At 38.1% G+C, this 19283-nt stretch overlaps 1 protein-coding gene across 1 annotated transcript in view; it reads left to right on the top strand.

Moving 5' to 3' along the window:
• Nucleotides 1-19283, top strand: part of PLEKHH2 (pleckstrin homology, MyTH4 and FERM domain containing H2) — a 132443-nt gene that overhangs the window by 55651 nt on the left and 57509 nt on the right. The window contains exons 4-14 of the mRNA XM_003262788.3: nt 1028-1177; nt 2939-3022; nt 3653-3734; nt 5688-5873; nt 8129-9090; nt 12555-12630; nt 14895-14989; nt 15966-16110; nt 18533-18669; nt 18763-18873; nt 19032-19118. Of these exons, the coding sequence (XP_003262836.1) occupies nt 1028-1177; nt 2939-3022; nt 3653-3734; nt 5688-5873; nt 8129-9090; nt 12555-12630; nt 14895-14989; nt 15966-16110; nt 18533-18669; nt 18763-18873; nt 19032-19118 (2115 nt within the window). The remainder of the gene's footprint in view (nt 1-1027; nt 1178-2938; nt 3023-3652; nt 3735-5687; nt 5874-8128; nt 9091-12554; nt 12631-14894; nt 14990-15965; nt 16111-18532; nt 18670-18762; nt 18874-19031; nt 19119-19283) is intronic.

Genomic DNA, 19283 nt, shown 5'->3' with positions numbered 1-19283 from the left:
GGTGAAGGATGGGGATCAATCAAAAGAAAGTGTGCCAAACGGGAAGGCAGGTTCTCAATCTGTTTCAAGGATTTACCGGGGACTGTTTCCAGCTTGAAGGTTGGATTTCACCGGGGACCTGCCCCATCTGCCTAGGCATTTGTCTGCCTCTTGCCTCTATCATTATCACCTAAGTAATGTAAAGTACTGTTCTTTTTAAAAAAAAAACATATTAATTATATTTGTGATCTCTCTTACCCACTAGAATTAATTTCTTGAACTCCTGGACTCAAGCTATGTGCCTGCCTTGGCCTCCCAAAGTGCTGGGATTACAAGTGTGAGCCACTGTGCCAGGCCTAGAATGTAATTTCTATGCAGGCAGGGGTTTGGGGGTCTAGTTTATTTGCTGATGCTTTCTCAGGGCCTGGAATAAGCCGGGCACTTGGCAGGTTTTCAGTGAATATTTGTTAAATGAATGAATCAAGAAGCCCTCATTGAGTGCACTCTCCTACCTATATCTAGGCTCTAATACATTTTTATTTTTTATGATTCCATCATTTGGGGCTTTAAGGTTGTTTCCCCACCCCCCTTTCCATTGTGTATATGTTTCTTTTTCACCTAAGTTCAAGTTTTTTCCCATAATACGTTATTATACCAGGCCATCCAGTCTGGGTCTCATCTCACCACTCACCTGTCTTTATTTATACTCTTTGTTTAAAATATGAAAAAATGAGGGCTGGAAACTTTCTGTTTCTATACTCATATAAACACTTTGCGTATTGTCATCGCTCTAAGAAATGTGTACATCACTTTATATGATAGCAATATTCTGAGAATTTCTTATGTTTGTATGTACCTCCAAGGTAACACCACTTGGTGAAATAGGCTTCAGACTTTATAATCATTAAATACATTAAACCTTGCTGTTTAATATTTTCCTTTTTGAAGTCTTTTAGGAATCTACATAATATTAAGGTAAAATTCTAGGTTTAATACTGTGATAACCTGAGTACACACACAATTTTAATATTTTATCCTTTGAATTTAGGTACAAGTTATGGAAGATAAATTAAAAGCAGCTAATATTCAAACCAGTGAATCAGAGACAAGATTATATAATAAGTGTCAAGATCTGGAGTCGCTAATACAGGAAAAAGATGACATCATTCAAAACTTGGAATTGCAACTTGAAGAGCAGGTTAGGAAGAATTTGATAAAGAGTTCTAAGTGTGCGCACTCATTTGTGCATAATCACAAAGATTAAAAAGAGAGAGCCTAAATTTCTATATTTGGGGAGAAATATTGCTTATTCGGTTAACCCATAGGATTGCATCACATTTATTGGTGAAAGGTGCAAGTAAAATGGCATTCCTTTAAGTTCAGAGTGATTCCAAGGCAAGATCTAACACTTTTTGGATGTGAGAATGCTTGTTAATATTCAAACATTTGAGTTTATTTATTTATTTGAGACAGAGTCTTGCTCTGTCACCCAGGCTGGAGTACAGTGGCTCGATCTCAGCTCACTGCAAGCTCTGCAACTCCACCCCCAACCAACAGGTTCAAGTGATTCTTGTGCCTCAGCCTCCCGAGTAGCTGGGACTACGGGCATACACCACGACACCCAGCTAATTTTTGTATTTTTTTTTAAGAAGAGACAGGGTTTTGCCATGTTGGCCAGGCTGGTCTTGAACTCCTGACCTCAGGTGATCCGCCCACCTCAGCCTCCCAACCTGCTGGGATTACAGGCACAAGCCACTGTGCCCAGCCAGATGTTAGAGTTTAAATGTAGTATTTAAGCTGGGAACATTTGGTTATCAGCAGGTATGTCTGTAAATTGTTTGCCACCAATCTTTGCTTCAGATTGTTAGAATGTTGGAAATGTTTATAGAACATTACATTTTAAATATTTATATTTGATGCCAATCTTTCTGCTTAGAAATGAGTACACCATTTTTGAACCACTTTATTGGAATCAAGTAATCTAGTTTAAAAAATGTATTAGTCACACCTGTAATCCCAGCACTTTGGGAGGCTGAGGCAGGCGGATCACGAGGTCAGGAGATCGAGACCATCCTGGCTAACACCATGAAACCCCGTCTCTACTAAAAGTACAAAAAATTAGCTGGGCGTAGTGCCGGGCGCCCGTAGTCCCAGCTACTTGGGAGGCTGAGGCAGGAGAACGGCGTGAACCCAGGAGGCGGAGCTTGCAGCGAGCCGAGATGGCGCCACTGCACTCCAGCCTGGGCCACAGAGTGAGACTCCGTCTCAAAAAAAAAAGGAAAAAATTGCACTGGGGTTATGTACTTAATGGTCACTTAACATCATTTAAATATGACCACTATGAAATCATTTTGTTAAATGTGTTGTTTATTTTCAGCATTTTTTTCCCATTTCTTGATAAAGACCAGTGTTTCTTTAGGTCAGTGGTTTTCAGCTTTCTACCACCCCTAGACCCTGCCTATGGTGATTTATTTGGTAAACACATTCTCAGTAGTTTTGTGACCATAACCAGATTTTAAGGCTGGTAAATGAGAGCTAGAATTTCACTATGTTTATTTTTCTTGGATCTTTGAAAGCTAGTATTTGAGGGGAAAAAAAAGCCATGCCCCTAAGGAGAGTCTTATTCTCTTCTCCCCAGCGTGGTTGACCCCTAAATCCTAGACCATTTCCAGAAATGGCTTATTTTGTTGATAAACTCAGTGGATTGACTTCAGTGTATGATCTTTCAGAGAAAGAGAATAGTGGTTGTTAAAACTAGTAATACGTGCATGTGGCTTTGTGGTTTCTTATTGTATCTACTGAATAATTTTTTCTTTTAAAAATCTATTTGGTAATTTGAAAGTAGATATAGTAACTTGGAAACAAGTTTTAAGTGGATTTGCCTTGTATATTTATGGTATAACATTTCCAGACCATTGAGTTTATGTTTGAACCAAACAAATTGCTATTGTTATTTCAGAAACAAATAAGAATACAAGAAGCTAAAATAATAGAAGAGAAAGCAGCTAAGATCAAAGAATGGGTAACAGTTAAGTTAAATGAGGTATTTATTGCTATATGTTTTCCTTTTCTTTACCTTTTACTTCTTTTGAATTGATACATCATCAGAATATGTGATTGCTCTGAGTAAAACAAAAAATTTTGATCAGTTGGTGATACTGCTATATTTTGATAAACTTGAGATATAGGTAGCTTTCATTTTAATATCCAGTGTATTTTAAAAATTAAACATATTAATAGACTCATGATGATCAGTGTGAATAACTTTATTCTAATAAGTTAATTTTAGTTCTAATTAATTTCAAATAATAATAGGACATACATCTATATCTCATAAAATTAATGTATTTGGTAGCTGAGAAGCACACATTTTCGTTTCTATGGCAGTTTAAAGCTGAAATCACTTCCTTTAAAATAATTTTACAGTGGAAAAGGCGTAAGGGTTGAAAACATTTAAAACTCTTAGTTCTGAAAAATGTAAATGTTGATACCATAATTATCTAGGTTGATAGCCTATTCTGATAAAATAATCTGAGATTTGTTTATCATTTCCTTTGTATTTTGCTTACACATGTAGAGAAACTAAATATTAACATTTTCTAATATTATAATTTATTAGTACAATTTTATAATGTTATCTCTATATGAAAAGAATACCATTATGTTCTTTTAGCTGGAATTGGAGAATCAGAATCTTCGTTTGATCCACCAAAACCAAACTGAAGAGATAAGAACAATGCAGTCAAAACTACAAGGTACAAATTCTTTACTAAGATAGCTTAGTTGGATTTATTTGACTATATAGGCTTTTACTTTCTTTGATATTTTAAAAATGCAATTATGGATGTCATCCAAGAAGCTGTTGTCATAAAATGAAAGAGAATTTCTAAACAAACCAGAACTCCTGCATTCAAGTGAATGTTGGGCCTGAAAGTGGAAGGCAAAAAAGAAATGGAATTGATGATGTCTACCAAAGTGATCACTACCTAGATCAGAAAAACATGACCAAATACTAATTTTGCCTCTCTCTATTCTAAAAGGCCTTCCATTGGTACACTTTTTAGAACCAAACTAAGTTCCAGAGAGTCCAACTTGCTAAAGTACTGTACAGAGACATTAGCCTGGGAGGTCAGACATCATGGATGATGGGTACCAGTCTCTAATGGTGAGGACATTTTGCTCCTTCTAAGTGATGTAGTGCTATATCTCCCTGTTTTCTTGAAAGAATACAGGGGACTTTACCACACAAGATAGTGAGTTAGAGGTAGTTGTATCAGAGAGACATGTACTCTAAAAGTCCAAGAAGACTTGAATTTTGGCCTTAGAGAATAGACCTTTTAATGGAGATTAGGGGAGTCACAGATAACATACATTTGTAGCTGCATTGAACACTTTGGAGGAGGCTTCTTGGCATCACACATGCCAAACACATTATTGAACTTGGCATTATTTGAGGGCAGCTCTGAGGCACTTCTGTGTGTTCTTAGATGCCTGAGCTGGTGGTTACTTGCATGCAAATGTCATAACTCAGTTCGTTCATGGATCACCAGTGTTCTAATCCTTTCCCCATATGGATCTTCTAGATGAGGGTTTGAATCCAGTCGGTTAGGAGAATCAATTGATAATCCGCTGATAAACTCAAGAATATCAGTGGTGAGATTGGTCTATTTAAAAAAGAATATCTCCAAAATTATTTATAACTTTTGGCTGGGCCACTGGGCCAGGCGCAGTGGCTCACTCCTGTAATCCCAGCATTTTGAGAGGCCAAGGTGAGAGGAGTGCTTGAGGCCAGGAATTTGAGACCAGCCTTGGCAATATAGTGAGACCCCATCACTACAAAAAAATTTTTTTTTAATTAGCTGGCCATGGTGGCACACACCTATACTCTCAGCTACTTGGCGGCTTTTTCAGGAGATGAGGTGGGAGAATCACTTGAGCCCGGGAGTTTGGGGCTGCAGTGAGCCATGATCATGCCACTGTACTCCAGCCTGGGCAACAAAGAGACACCCTGTCTCAAAAAAAAAAAAAAAAAAAAGTCCAAGAGATGAATTAAATTCATGATTAGATGCTGACCTAATCACTTCACTACCTGTATAAATTCTTTACTCATCTCCTCTTTTTTTTTTTCCTCTCTTTAAAGGAGTGATTAAAGCTCTTTATATTGTGGTTACCATAGACCTAACCTCCCCATCTACTTTTTTCTCATGACTGAAAACTAAGATAAGCAAAAGTCATTACAGTTATCATGGGATGGTTGCCCCAAGGATGATCCAAGTTTCCTTTGGTTATTTCGGCAACCAGGACCTCAGTTTCTTTTTCTTCACGGTGGCATACTGTGCAAATTTTACCAACGCTGAACTGGTATTTGTCAATACTTGACTTTGCAGGAAGCTAGAGCTCTCTAGTTATTTATAATCTGTTTGTGTTTTGTCGTTGCTTAGAACTAACTACTCTTAAAGGGATTAGATATTTTTCTTTCTCAAGTTAAAAATATTTTGAACATTCAAAATATGTAAAACAGAATTTAAACATTGGGATGTGATGCTTGTCATTGAAGGTTGCATGTTATTGTACATCAATAAAGATGAACTTTAGGCTTTTTTTCTGGCATAAAGAGTGATTTGTTCAAGTTTTTATATGCCTTGGTTCTGTGTTTAACAAACTTCTATAAAAAATTCAAATCTTAATTTTGATTAACGATGTTGTAGAAGTTCAAGGAAAGAAGTCATCCACTGTCTCTACACTAAAGCTTTCGGAAGGCCAGCGCCTGAGCAGTTTGACCTTTGGGTGCTTTTTATCTCGAGCAAGGAGTCCTCCTCAAGTAGTAAAATCTGAGGAAATGAGCAAGATATCATCGAAAGAACCTGAGTTCACTGAAGGAAAAGACATGGAAGGTATTTATGGACTACAGGAATTGACTTTGGCATTTTTTAAAAAGGAAAAATCATTTGCTAAGATTAATACAAATATAGCTTAATTTTCCTTATTTTTTTCTGACAATTTGACGTTTTATGAGAATGTTTCTAAAGAGCAATACAACATTTAACTTTGTGTATCTAATTATTTTGTGTTTTCTGAGAGCCTTTGCCAGTGATGCATAGGAGAAACTGATTTTTCCTTCGTAATTTTTTTTCCTGCTGTAGGTGGAAGGTGGGTATTTAAAATTAAAAAGTTTACTGTCCCACCCTGTGAATTTCCTATTCATTATTTATTTAAAATATAAAACATTACTTAATATTACATATAAAACATTATTTAAAATATAAAACATTACCTAATATTACACATGAAATTAAACATTGGCATAGCAAACTTCTAAAGAAAAAAACCCTCGAGGATAAATAAATAACTCTTTGATTTTCCTTTAATCCTTCAAAGAGGAAAATGTTTTTCTAGATATTTAAACCCTGGTCCTGTATACAGATTTCTACTCTTCTTCTTTTAGTCTTGAAGCCGTTCTATCAAAAAAAAGAAAAAAACCCTCTAAATTTTGCTTTGTTGTAGCTGTTGGCTTTGCCACCTCTAGCACAATCACTTTTGTTGACTTTCCCCAAATATTTTAGAGAGGCCTGAGTTTTCATCCTCTCTACTTTCAGCTCCAACTTCCTTCCCCCAGAAGAGAAAAAGTATAACAGTAAAAGTTGTCTCTATGCTTGGTTATGAAATTCTGAAAATGATACATTTTCCAACCCAAAGGCTCCTTTGCACCTTGCTTTCATGCCATTACTCGCTTTGCTCTTCTCTTCTCTCTCTTTTTTTTTTTGTTTTGTTTTTTTTTGAGACAGGATCTCACTCTGTCTCCCAGGCCGGAGTGCAGTGGCACAATCACAGCTCACTGCGGCCTTGACCTCCCGGACTCAAGTGATCTTCCCACCTCAGCATCCCTAGTAGCCGGGACTGTAGACACATGCCACCATGCCTAGTTAATTTTTGTATTTTTTATAGAGACGGGGTTTCACCATGTTGCCCAGGCTGGCCTTGAACTCCTGGGCTCAAGCAATCCGCCAACCTTGGCCTCCCAAAAGTGCTGGATTTATAGGTGTGAGCCACTGTACCCGACCTACTTGCATCTTTTTTTCACCTTTTGAGAAGCTATTTTCATTTCCTTCCCTTTTTCTAATAGTGGAGTACAGCTGAGGTTGCTTGTACTGATGCTCTTGCTCATTTGCAAATTTAACAAACTGCCTAATACCAAATTTTAGAGTTTATTTGTTCAGCCTCTAGTTCCTTAATTATGAAGGTCCTGTCTATGTTTTCATGTTTTCAAAGTTTCTTTTCTACACTTCAGTCTAAAAGTTTAATTCCTTGTTTATGAAGTCAATGGTTCATTCTGTTAATTATGTTATACATAAAAATAAGCCATATCTAAAGATATTTTTAAAGAGTGTTATTATAAAAACACATTTTGTAGTTACGATTAAACCAAAAGTAGAGCAAGGAAAGCTTTTCCGTGTTTATATTTTCTTCATGATTTTGCATATCTCTATGTATCAAAGTTTGGTGCAAGGTTTATTAAACTATAGCTTTGTATTTATTATGCTTAAATTTACTTCATTATAATTTAAATATTTAGTTGAAAGGGGGTGTCATTTTCTTTGCTTCTAAAATAGAATTTATGCTGTTCATTTTTTTGGTGATTGCTTTCTTTGATAGTCAGAGTTGCCCTGTTTCACATTTTGCTTCTTTATTATCTCTGTTTAGACTCTCAGTTTTTTTTTCCCAACATGTTTTTTTGTAAAACCCAGTTTTGAAACTATTATATTGACATGTTAGGGCTCTGAGTTTTATATAAAGCTTATAGTTTTCAAAAACTTGTGTTTAAAAAAGACATAAGACTAACACAGGATAATGTAAATTATTTGTATGAAATTTTTGGTTTATTCCTTTAAAAAAAAAATAGAGGCACGGTCTTGCTCTGTCACCCAGGCTGGAGTACAGTGGCTGATCATAGCTCACTGCAGCCTTCAGCTCCTGGGCTTAAGCAATCATCCTGCCTCAGCCTCCCAGGTAGCTGGGACTATAGGTACACACCACTGCACCCAGCAGATTTCTACAGTGTCAATTTCTACAGTGTAGCTACATAAAGCTAAATGTACAGAAAGATTATATTCTTAAAGGCAGTATGCTGATATGACGTATCCTTTTGTAGAAATGGAAATTCCAGAAAAGTCTGTTGATAACCAAGTTCTAGAAAACCACAGAGGCCAGAGAACATTGTATCAAACCCCTTGTGGCTCAGAACAGAATCGGAAAACAAGAACAAGCTTTGCCACAGATGGTGGAGTCTCCCAGAATTCTGGGGCTCCAGTGAGTGACTGGAGTTCTGATGAGGAAGACGGGAGCAAAGGAAGACCCAAGTCCAGATGCACATCCACCCTCTCCAGTCACACATCTGAGGAAGGGGTCCAGTGTAGCAGGATGGGGAGTGAAATGTATCTGACGGCATCTGATGACAGCAGCTCTATATTTGAGGAAGAGACTTTTGGCATAAAGAGACCGGAACACAAGAAGCTATATTCTTGGCAGCAGGAGGCACAGTGGAAAGCTCTGAATAGTCCTCTTGGAAAGGGAAATTCTGAATTAAGTAAAAAGGAGCAAGATAGTTCCTCGGATGAACTGAATAAAAAATTTCAATCTCAGAGACTCGATTATTCATCTTCATCGAGTGAAGCCAACACCCCAAGCCCTATTTTGACCCCAGCTTTAATGCCAAAGCATCCTAACTCACTCTCTGGAAAAGTAACACAATTAGTGCCTTCATCACACCTGCCACCCCCAAAGTTAAGGATTCCTAATGTTTTCAGTATAAGTGTAGCACTAGCCAAAAGGCACTTTAGCCAGCCACAGTTAAGCTCCGACAGGATGTTTGGTACAAATAGAAATGCTATAAGCATGATACGACCACTGAGACCTCAGGAAACTGATCTTGATCTAGTTGATGGTGACAGTACAGAAGTTTTAGAGAATATGGACACGAGTTGTGATGATGGATTATTTTCCTATGGCTCCGTGGACTCTCCAAATTCTGATGACCAGGAAAACTGTGACTCAGCAAAGAAGGTGGCATGCAGCAAACCTCCAACTCCTCCCCTGCACCGTTTTCCTTCTTGGGTAATTATATTGCTGCATGTTAACACATACACAGTAGTCTTTTTCTCAACACCTTTTTTTTTTTTTTTGAGAGGGAGTCTCGCTCTGTCGCCCAAGCTGGAGTGCAGTGGCGTGATCTCGGCTCACTGCAACCTCCACCTCCTGGGTTCAAGTGATTCTCCTGCCTCAGCCTCCTGAGTAGCTGAGACTACAGGCGTGTGCTACCATGCCTGGCTAATTTTTGTATTTTTGGTAGAGACGGGGTTTTGCCATGTTGGCCAGGCTGATCTTGAACTCCTGACCTCAAGTGATCCACCTGCCTCGGCCTCCCAAAGTATCCACACTCATTTTCAAGTTTTACTTTTTCTTTTCTTGTTTCCTTTCAAATCCAGCTTTGTTCTGACATTTTCCAGTTTTTAGAATACAGTTTCTTCTTCTCTTCCCTCACTGAGTTCTGAATCAATTGAGAAATAAGATAATGACAAGACAGATGGGAGATCAAGATATTACCTTATTTACTGATAAAACTAATTTTAGAGAATTAGTGGGCAAATGAGCTTTCTAATACTGAACTTTGAGATTAGCTGGATTGATTCACCTGTTCCCGGCAAGCCCTGGACCACCACAGGATTCTGCCAGTGAAGCCATGACCCTCTAAAACTTACTACTTCAAAAAACAGAACAGATGGTTGTTTCCTGTAGGCAGCTACTTCTCAAGAGAAAGGGGAGAGGAAGCTGCGAGGCTCTGCATGCCCAGTTTCTCCTTCTCAGCTTACCAATCACATTAAGCCACTCTTCCTCTTAGGGAGGGGAAAGTGAATAGGTGGAGAGGGATCAGCAGTGTTCAATTACTGGAGGTTCCTCCATGTGGAAGGAAACATTGGGAGTGGGAAAGAAGGGTTCCCCCTAACTGTGATATTTTGGGTGAATTCTGAACCGGGACACTTAACTCTTGTTAGTTATCAGTTTTTGAACTTAGTCGTTATTTGATTGGCTTTAAGATAAATTTAATTTTCTTTTTGAGCTTATATAGCCATTGGTTTCCAAAGCATCTTTCTACAGACCTAGAATAGATAAAATCTTCTTCCATTGAAACATTGACCATTAGTAGGATAACATTGCTAGACTGAAAAAAAAAATTCTTCCTATATTTGAAATAAAATGAAATGATCTGTTTAATTTTAATTTTTTTTTTTTTGAGATGGAGTTTCACTCTTGTCTCCCAGGCTGGAGTGCAATGGTGCCATCTCAGCTCACTGCAACCTCTGCCTCCCAGGTTCAGGCAATTCTCCTGCCTTAGCCTCCCAAGTAGCTGGAACTACAGGCGTTTACCACTACACCTGGCTAATTTTTTGTATTTTTTAGTAGAGGTGGGGTTTCACCATGTTGGCCAGGCTGGTCTTGAACTCCTGACTTCAGGTGATCCACCCACCTCAGCCTCCCAAAGTGCTGGGATTACAGGCGTGAGCCACTGCACCTGGCCTGAAATGATCTGTTACAGATTTAAGTTTTTCTTCACATGCTGACATAATTTAACCTTTGGCCTCCAGAGAAACATCTGGGTTGCAGGACTCTTTTGGTTTTTGGAGTCATGTTCTTTTATTATTATATTTTTTATTTTGTGACTGATGCAGTTTTAAGCAAATTAGGGTGGACATGTTTTTCTAATATAAATTCAGACCCTAAGATGTATGTGCTCTCATTTGCTTTCAAGAGGACATTTTATTTCAATATCCACATGAAACCTTCTGTAGTTTATTACTAAATTTTGGATAGCACAGGAAAGTGGAAGTTAATGGCATATGAATCTCTGGAATTCCAATTATGTTATACTTTAGGCAGTGAGAAATTGAAATTTTGCCTATCTTATAATGTTGAGATTTTCGGAGATTTCGGTTATGCTTTTAAGTTCATTTTATTTGGCAACCCATTCTACTGCTTTTTTTTTTCCATGCTGTCTTCTCTTACTCTTTTGAAGCTATTCAGTCCTGAAAAAGTAGTATTGCTTTTCAAAAGCCTTCCAGCAGACTTGCCAAGTCTGAGATTTTATTTCTGTGTTTGTTAAGTATTTGCAGGTTTCAAGGAAAAGAGATATATTCTAGTTACCTCAATAAATATGAGTTTATTTTAAGAATTTCTAAGAGCTTATTTTAAGGCATAGCCTACCCTTATTGAACTGGAATACCATGCAAATTACAATAGTCACTCTAGAGGGACAACATGTGATAGTCAGCAGTACCTCTGATAGAAACAAGTGACATCCATTGCCTCTGCTCCCAGTGGCTCAGCTTGTCCTCCCAGGCCTCCAGTCCCCTCTCTCTAATTCTACTGCTAACTACTTTCCCCCACTCTCCTAGGGCTTCAGACTGCCTCCCATCTCCTGCTTAACTGCCTTTTTTTTTTTTTTTTTTTTTTTTTTTTTTTTTTTTTTTTTTTTTTTTTTTTTTTTTTTTTTTTTTTTTTTTTTTTTTTTTTTTTTTTTTTTTTTTTTTTTTTTTTTTTTTTTTTTTTTTTTTTTTTTTTTTTTTTTTGTTATATGTCTTTCTGTTGCTGTTTGTGTGTGTGTCTATCTCACACTCAAAGAAACTGCATCTGATTCATTCAGCCAGGCACTATTCAATCTAAAATGTCCCTGATAGAGATCTCATGCCAGTTACCTCTCAAGCCACTGGCTGTCCTGAAGAGGATGGCCTTAGTTGCCCACTATGTCCTGGACAGTTAATTGTGTCCAAGTTAGACCCATTATAAAATTCAGGACATGTTGCTCTGTGCATTAGAAACCACCTGTGGTCCCTTTTCTCAAGGGGGCAGGGCTAGTAACCTCTCCAGTACCTGTTTCAGAGATTTCTCAGAAGAGAAGAGAAAACAAAATAATCTACTTTTGGAACAAGATAATATAAATTCCATTGCAATTCTCATATTCATTTCTTGTTTGACTTTAGGTATCTCTTCTGTTTGAGTGAAATGTACATTGACATAGGAAGGCAATAGCATTTAATGCTACTCTATGACTTCTGACTTCAGGTTTTTCCTTTCTTTGTTTAACCATGTTCCAGAAGAGTAGAATATTAAAAGTGGTGTTTATGTGTAAGCAATGATTGAGAATGGTTTCTAGCTTAATGTTATAGCCACTCATGGGTTTTCTCCCCATCACCGACCATATTCTAGAATGGTAAGAATATTAAAGGTGGTGTTTATGTGTAGTCAGTGATTGTGAAAAAGCTTTCTCTTTTTCTTCACGTCTTCAAAATAATTTATAAAACAAAAATGTGGGAAAAAGATAAATAATGGAATGACTAACAGATGGAGAAAAATCTCTGCAGTACTATTCACAATGGCATATTTTAGTTGGCACCGATGATGGTCTTATAATAATGCTGTACTCTAGTGAATCTTAAATGAAGTACAAACGAAAAACATGTGTATTGAAAGTAATCTTTTTTTTTGCTTTAAATACCGTGTTCAAACTCTCTCTTTTACACTAGGAAAGCAGAATTTATGCTGTAGCCAAATCAGGTATTCGAATGTCTGAGGCCTTCAATATGGAGAATGTTAGTAAAAGTAAGTGCTTTTGCATGCTGCCACCTGGATGAACCTTGAGGACTTTGTGCTAAGGGATAGTATAATACAAATACATGGTACAGTCACAAAAAGACAAATACTGTATGATTCCACCTAAAGGAGGTATTTAAAGGGTCAAATTCATAGGAATAGAAAGTAGAATGGTGGTTACCAGGGTCAGGGTGTGCGTGGAGAAACGAATTTATTGTTTACTGGGTATAGCATTTCAGATTTGCAAAATGAAAAAGTTCTAGAGGTCTGTTTTACAACAGTGTGAATACACTTAACATTACTGAACTGTACACTTAAAAATGATTAAGATGGGCCGGGCACGGTCACAGTGGCTCACACCTGTTATCCCAGCACTTTGGGAGGCTGAGGCAGGCAGATCACGAGATCAGTAGATCGAGACCATCCTGGCTAACACAGTGAAACCCCATCTCTACTAAAAATACAAAAAAAGTTAGCTGGTCGTGGTGGCGGGCGCCCATAGCCCCAGCTACTCGGGAGGCTGAGGCAGGAGAATGGCGTGAACCCAGGAGGTGGAGCTTTCAGTGAGCCGAGATCGCGCCACTGCACTCCAGCCTGGGTGACAGAGCAAGACTCTGTCTTAAAAAAAAAAAAAAAAAAGATTAAGATGGTAAATTTTATGTTCTGTGTTTATTCCCATAATAAAAAAAGTTTAGAAAAGTGATTTGTATTGCTATTTCATTCGCTAAGAACTTCCTAAATGTCTAAATTCATTGGAATAAAGAGTCGTGTAAACTTTCAAAAAATGATTTCTAGGGTTGCTGATTTGTATTTTAAAATTGAAATTCATCTTAGTGTAGGGACTTAAATACACTCAACTCTGATGTATACTTTTTTACCTGAGAGAGACTAAATCAGAGAAACTGTGGCATCTCAGCTGTTTAAAATTGTAAAAATATAGGCTTCTATGTCCTTTTTTCCCAGGATTTAAAACACATTTCCCCTTTCTTTATTTCTTCCAAAAAATTCTTACAGAAACAATGCATGCTCATTATAAAAAATAAAACCAACAACAAGAACTGTCTGGAATAGCAAGAAATTTTCCTGTGGTTCTTTCTACCACCTCCTCCCTATCCCACCACTAATTCATATGTTAGAGGTAACTATTGATATTCAGTTCCTGTTCAGCTATCTGCAGTTCTTTCCATTCAGGAAATTGTATCCTTTTTTTTTTTTTTTTTTTTTTGAGGCAGTGTCTTACTCTGTCATCCAGGTGGGAGTGGAGTGGTGTGATCATAGCTCACTACAGCCTTGAACTCCTGGGCTCAAGCGATCCTCCTGCCTCAGCCTCCTGATTAGTTAGGACGACAGGTGCACACCACCACACCTTGATACTTTTAAAGATTTTTTGTGGAGATGGGGGTCTCACTGTGTTGCCCAGACTGGTCTCAAACTCCTGGCCTTAAGCAATCCTCCTGCCTCAACCTCTCAAGGTGCTAGGATTACAGGTGTGAGCCACTACACTCAGCTAGGAAATTACATTCCAATATTTCAGCATCAGATTTACCTGATAAAGGCTTAAGAACAGTGGTTTTGGTTTTGGTTTTTGTTCGAGACCAAGTCTTGCTCTGTCGCCCAGCCTGTAGTGTAGTGGCATGATCTCGGCTCACTGCAACCTCCCCTTCCCGGGTTCGAGCAATTCTTGTGCCTCAGCCTCCCAAGTAACTGAGATTACAGGTGTATGCCACCATGTTCGGTTTTAGTAGAGACAGGGTTTTACCATGTTGCCCAGGTTGGTCTCAAACTCCTAGGCTCAAGCGATCCACCGCTTCGGCCTCCCAGAGTCCTGGGATTACAGGTGTGATCCACCATGCCCCACCAGAACTGTGGTTTTGATACTATGCTGGTAATAGGGTTGTGAATAGTCAGAGAATATCTTCCTATGTCCTGCTTACTGAATTGGTTGGTAAGCAGTTGCCTATACTTAGTTCTGCCCAGCCTGAGCAAAGCATGCATGGAGATTTCAAGGAAATAAAAGCTATGGTTCTTGCTCTCAAAGAGCTTACAGTCTAGATGGGGAACTAGCACACATGAGGAAATAATGAACCATGTAAAAAAGTGTATAAATAAACCTGTAAATGCCATAATCTATAAAGTAGACTATACAGTTAGTTATCATGTATTAATCTAATTTCTTTTTAGATGGAAATTATGCTAATTTGTATTCATAAGAAAAAGATCAATGTGCTAATTAAAAGTTTTTTTAAATGTTGTTTCCTGTTTTTCTGTTTCAGATTCTGTTGCAACCCTTTCCTATACTACATCAGGACTTTATACATCTCTGATATACAAGAACATGACCACCCCAGTGTACACAACTTTGAAGGGGGTAACTCATTGTTATTGTTAAAACATGTGCTTCTCTTCATGCTGGATCAAGGAAATTGTTAATTCAAGCTCCAGATTCCATTCTTAACATTTTACACAGCCTCTCCCTTTATAGAGAGTTTTACAAGTTCACATTAACATATCATAAAAAAGAAGCAATGGAAAGGTCTGGAGAAGACACTTATCAGAATATTAGAGGTCTGAGCCAGTTTTTACTGTGTCCCATGTGATTCCCCCACCTCCCCATGGCCATGAATTGTTTAAAGGAGACATATTATTAATAATATAATGAAAACTCCTAATTTAGGCAGATCTTTGTATCAGTGCCAGGGTACCCCTTCCTTGCTTGAAGTATTAATTAAAAGAAGGATTGTCAGGTATTGACAACCTTCTATTTTCAGGAATCTTTTATAATTGCTAATTAGAATTCAGGGTTTAACAACATGATTTGGTAACAGCAAAATACATTCCTAAATTCCTTTTAAAAATCATACGCTGGCTGGGCACGGTGGCTCACGCCTGTAATCCCAGCACTTTGGGAGACCGAGGCAGGCGGATCACGAGGTCAGGAGTTCGAGACCAGCCTGGCCAACATGGTGAAACCCCGTCTCTACTAAAAATATAAAAATTAGCCAGGCGTGGTGGCAGGTGCCTGTAATCCCAGCTACTCAGGAGGCTGAGGCAGGAGAATCACTTGAACCCGGGAGGCGGAGGTTGCAGTGAACCGAGATCATGCCATTGCACTCCAGCCTGGGCAATGAGCGACTCTATCTCAAAAAAAAAAAAAAAAAAATTATATGCTATGACTTCTTCCTGTAAAACTTTCTGTTATCTAAAAAGAGTGATAACCTTAGGGATGGATACAGGGAGGTTGCTCTGCTTTTCTTTAGGAGGCGACCCTAATAACTAGCAGCCTTTTCTTGGATGAGTGGTAACATTAGGGATGGATACAGGGAGGTTGTTCCACTTTTCTTTAGAAGGCAACCCAAATAAGTAGCAGCCCTTTCCTGGATGACTCATCTGGGTCAGAGGAAGAAGACAGCTCCAGATCCAGCTCCCGGACGTCAGAATCAGACTCACGCAGTAGGAGTGGGCCAGGCAGCCCCAGAGCCATGAAACGAGGTGAGGAAAAATCGCAGGCATATGAGGCAACTCCAGATCATTCTGAATATTAATTGGGAATTTTATCTCCGTAACAGGATGTTTTTTAAATCAAAGAACTTGCTTCAGACCCTAGTGAAAAGAACTTTAGCCTATGACTGATACATTTATAGTCCTAATTCTCTTCTTAATTCTCTGTGATTTCAAACAAATTATATAGTCTTTTTTTTTAAAGGCTTTTATTGTCTGTGAGAGGGAGATCATTTTATTGTTGGAATAAAGTGAGATAATTGGCCAAATGAGGTTTCTTCCCTGGCATTTGTGAAGTAGACTTATTTCAGCTAAATTTGTTACACTGCTAACTGGCAGAAAATATACCTTAAAATTTGTCAATTAATCTGATGTTAAAGTGGAGAACAACATTTACTTGGAAAATGTCTATGATTTTTAGTGGATTTTGAAGACATTCTGTGCGTAGGTAGTAGTTGCAGAGAGATCTAATTCCACTAAATGACATCCGTAGGTTATAAAAAGCCCTTAATGCAGCATGGTGTGTCTGTTGGTTTTCAAACTGTGTTCCATGGAACCTCTCGGCTTCAACTGGAGCTGCCCAGACTTCCTTGGTTTCATATTTTGAGCTTCTACTGGTCTTCTTGCTCTCAACTTGCCCCGCTACAGCCAGAATCAGGTTATGACACACTTTTGCTGGAAACACTGCAGTGGCTCCTCACAACGGCTATAAGGTGTTCCAGGATTCAGTCATGTACTTGACTTCATCTCCTTTCTTCTCTGTACTCAGCTCCAGCCTCACTGGCCCTCTTGCTGTTCTGAGACATGCCAGGCATGTTTGCATTTCAGGACCTTGGCACTGCTGTTTCCTCCAGCTGGTATTCTTCCCCTAGATGTCTGTATAGCTGACTCCTCACCTCCGTCAGCAAACGCTGCCTTCTCAATGAGGTCCACCCTGACCACACCACTCAAATTGCAGCCCTTTGTCTTTCTTCTGTTGCCAGCTCTTTTTATTCTCTTTAGTCTGCTCTATGTTTTATTCTTCCATAGCACCTACTGCCTGTTTGTCAGTGGTCTCCTTCCACTAGAATTTGTTCCATGAAAGCCAATATTTTTGTTGTTTGCTCTATCCCTAGCATCTAGGACAGTGCCTGGCACACTGGCCGTGGTCCTGGGAGCCTGAGATTTGTGTTCCAACATCGCCTCTGCCTAACTCTTTGACTTTGGACAAATCCTTTAATCTCTGGGCCTTAGTCTCCTTGGGGCATTAGCCATGACAATCTCTGTGGTCCCTGTAGGTTTAAGTTTTTGTTTATTCTATGAAAAATAAAGATATAGCAACTGTTACTTGTCTGAGTCAAATAAAAAGCAGTGTCACAAGAGTGGCATTGTTCTAATATGTCCCTTAAATGTTAATACATATTTTTAAAAATTGCTGGATACTTTTATAAATAATTACCTGAGTCCTCGATTTTATTTAATATATTCTAAATCTCCAATTGTAGTGACCCAGGAAATGTGGCTTGCAACTCCCAAGGAGTTTTCTGTAAAGGCAAATGAATTATTATATAAATGTTCCATTTAATTTTATGTTATAGCTGCTGGCAAGTGAAAGAAGTAGTTTGTTTATATCTTTCAATCTTATTGCTTCTCTTTTATGAAAGATTTTTAAAATCTGTAAACTGCTTAGTAGTTTATGGAACTTGAATGAAAAAATACTACTGAATTGTGTTTTTTTAAAATGTGAGGTTACTTTAAAAGTGATTACAGAAGTTAAGAAATTTAAAATGTGATTGTGAAAATCTTGATAAATTGAGGTTCAACATTTGTTTGCCTATATATCAATGTGTAAATACACATATTTTTAATTCTTAATAAAAGATACATGAGTAGACTATTGCATATATTTTATATATGTAAAATAGCTGTGTGACTGTAATCATACCAAAATATTATTCCTGTTCCTTTCACTTCCTTAGAGATTTACATGACAGTCTTTACCTCTTAGTTCTGTTTTCTGCTTTAAAAGTTCTTCATATTGGGAGGCCAAGGCAGGCAGATCATGAGGTCAAGAGATTGAGACCATCCTGGCCAACATGGTGAAACCCCATCTCTACTAAAAATACAAAAATTAGCTGGGCGTGGTGGTGCACACCTGTAGCCCCAGCTACTCGGGAGGCTGAGGCAGGAGAATCTCTTGAACCCAGGAGGCAGAGGTTGCAGTGAGCGGAGATTGCGCCAGTGCACTCCAGCCTGGTGACAGAGCGAGACTCTGTCTCAAAAAAAGTTATTTATGGCCAAAGGAATGAGAATAAATCTAGTCTAGGGAGGCTTATGATTTAGGAATAATTGCATTCTGTAGGAGCACTCAGAGCCGGTATTTGGCCCTCCCCAGTGTTAAATACTGACTTGATTCCTTTCTTTGTTCTCTTAGGTGTGTCTCTCTCCTCTGTGGCTTCTGAAAGTGATTATGCTATTCCTCCTGATGCTTACTCCACAGACACGGAGTACTCACAGCCAGAGCAGAAGCTCCCAAAAACTTGCTCATCTTCCAGTGATAATGGGAAAAATGTAAACACTGAATATGATTTTTAAAAAGTAATGAGTCAGTTTGAGCCTCCAAAAGGAAATTGAAAATGCTTTTTTCTATCCTTTAAAAATTAGGAACCACTGGAAAAATCTGGTTATTTATTGAAAATGAGTGGTAAAGTCAAGTCTTGGAAGCGGCGGTGGTTTGTTCTTAAAGGTGGTGAATTACTTTACTACAAATCTCCGGTGAGTGGAAAATGTTTTCTGTTTAGAACGTAATTCCTCAAACTATAAATCAGATGCCTGATTGATTTCCTTCCTATAATGCAAGTAATGATACAAAGCATTTCTTATTATTACTGTTAAAGTTAATCACTTTCCATTTGTTTTTCTCTTTCATACAGAGTGATGTAATTAGAAAACCTCAGGGCCATATTGAACTTAGTGCATCCTGCGGTATTTTAAGAGGAGATAACAAACAAACAGTTCAGGTACTTAACTTTTTTTTTTTTTTGTATCATGCCAAACTCAGTTCTCAATTATCCAACCTAATGGTAAGGAGATGGGATAATTCAATGTTTATTCACTTTGGGATAAATTTGATGCCTCGAAAGTATGTGAAACTCCAAGAATTTTTGGTTAAAACTATAATGTAA

The sequence above is a fragment of the Nomascus leucogenys genome, chromosome 19 (assembly GCF_006542625.1).
Source record: "Nomascus leucogenys isolate Asia chromosome 19, Asia_NLE_v1, whole genome shotgun sequence".
Classification (NCBI taxonomy): domain Eukaryota; kingdom Metazoa; phylum Chordata; class Mammalia; order Primates; family Hylobatidae; genus Nomascus; species Nomascus leucogenys.
The sequence above is the reverse complement of the archived record's forward strand: the minus strand, read 5'-3'. Positions and strand labels throughout refer to the sequence as shown.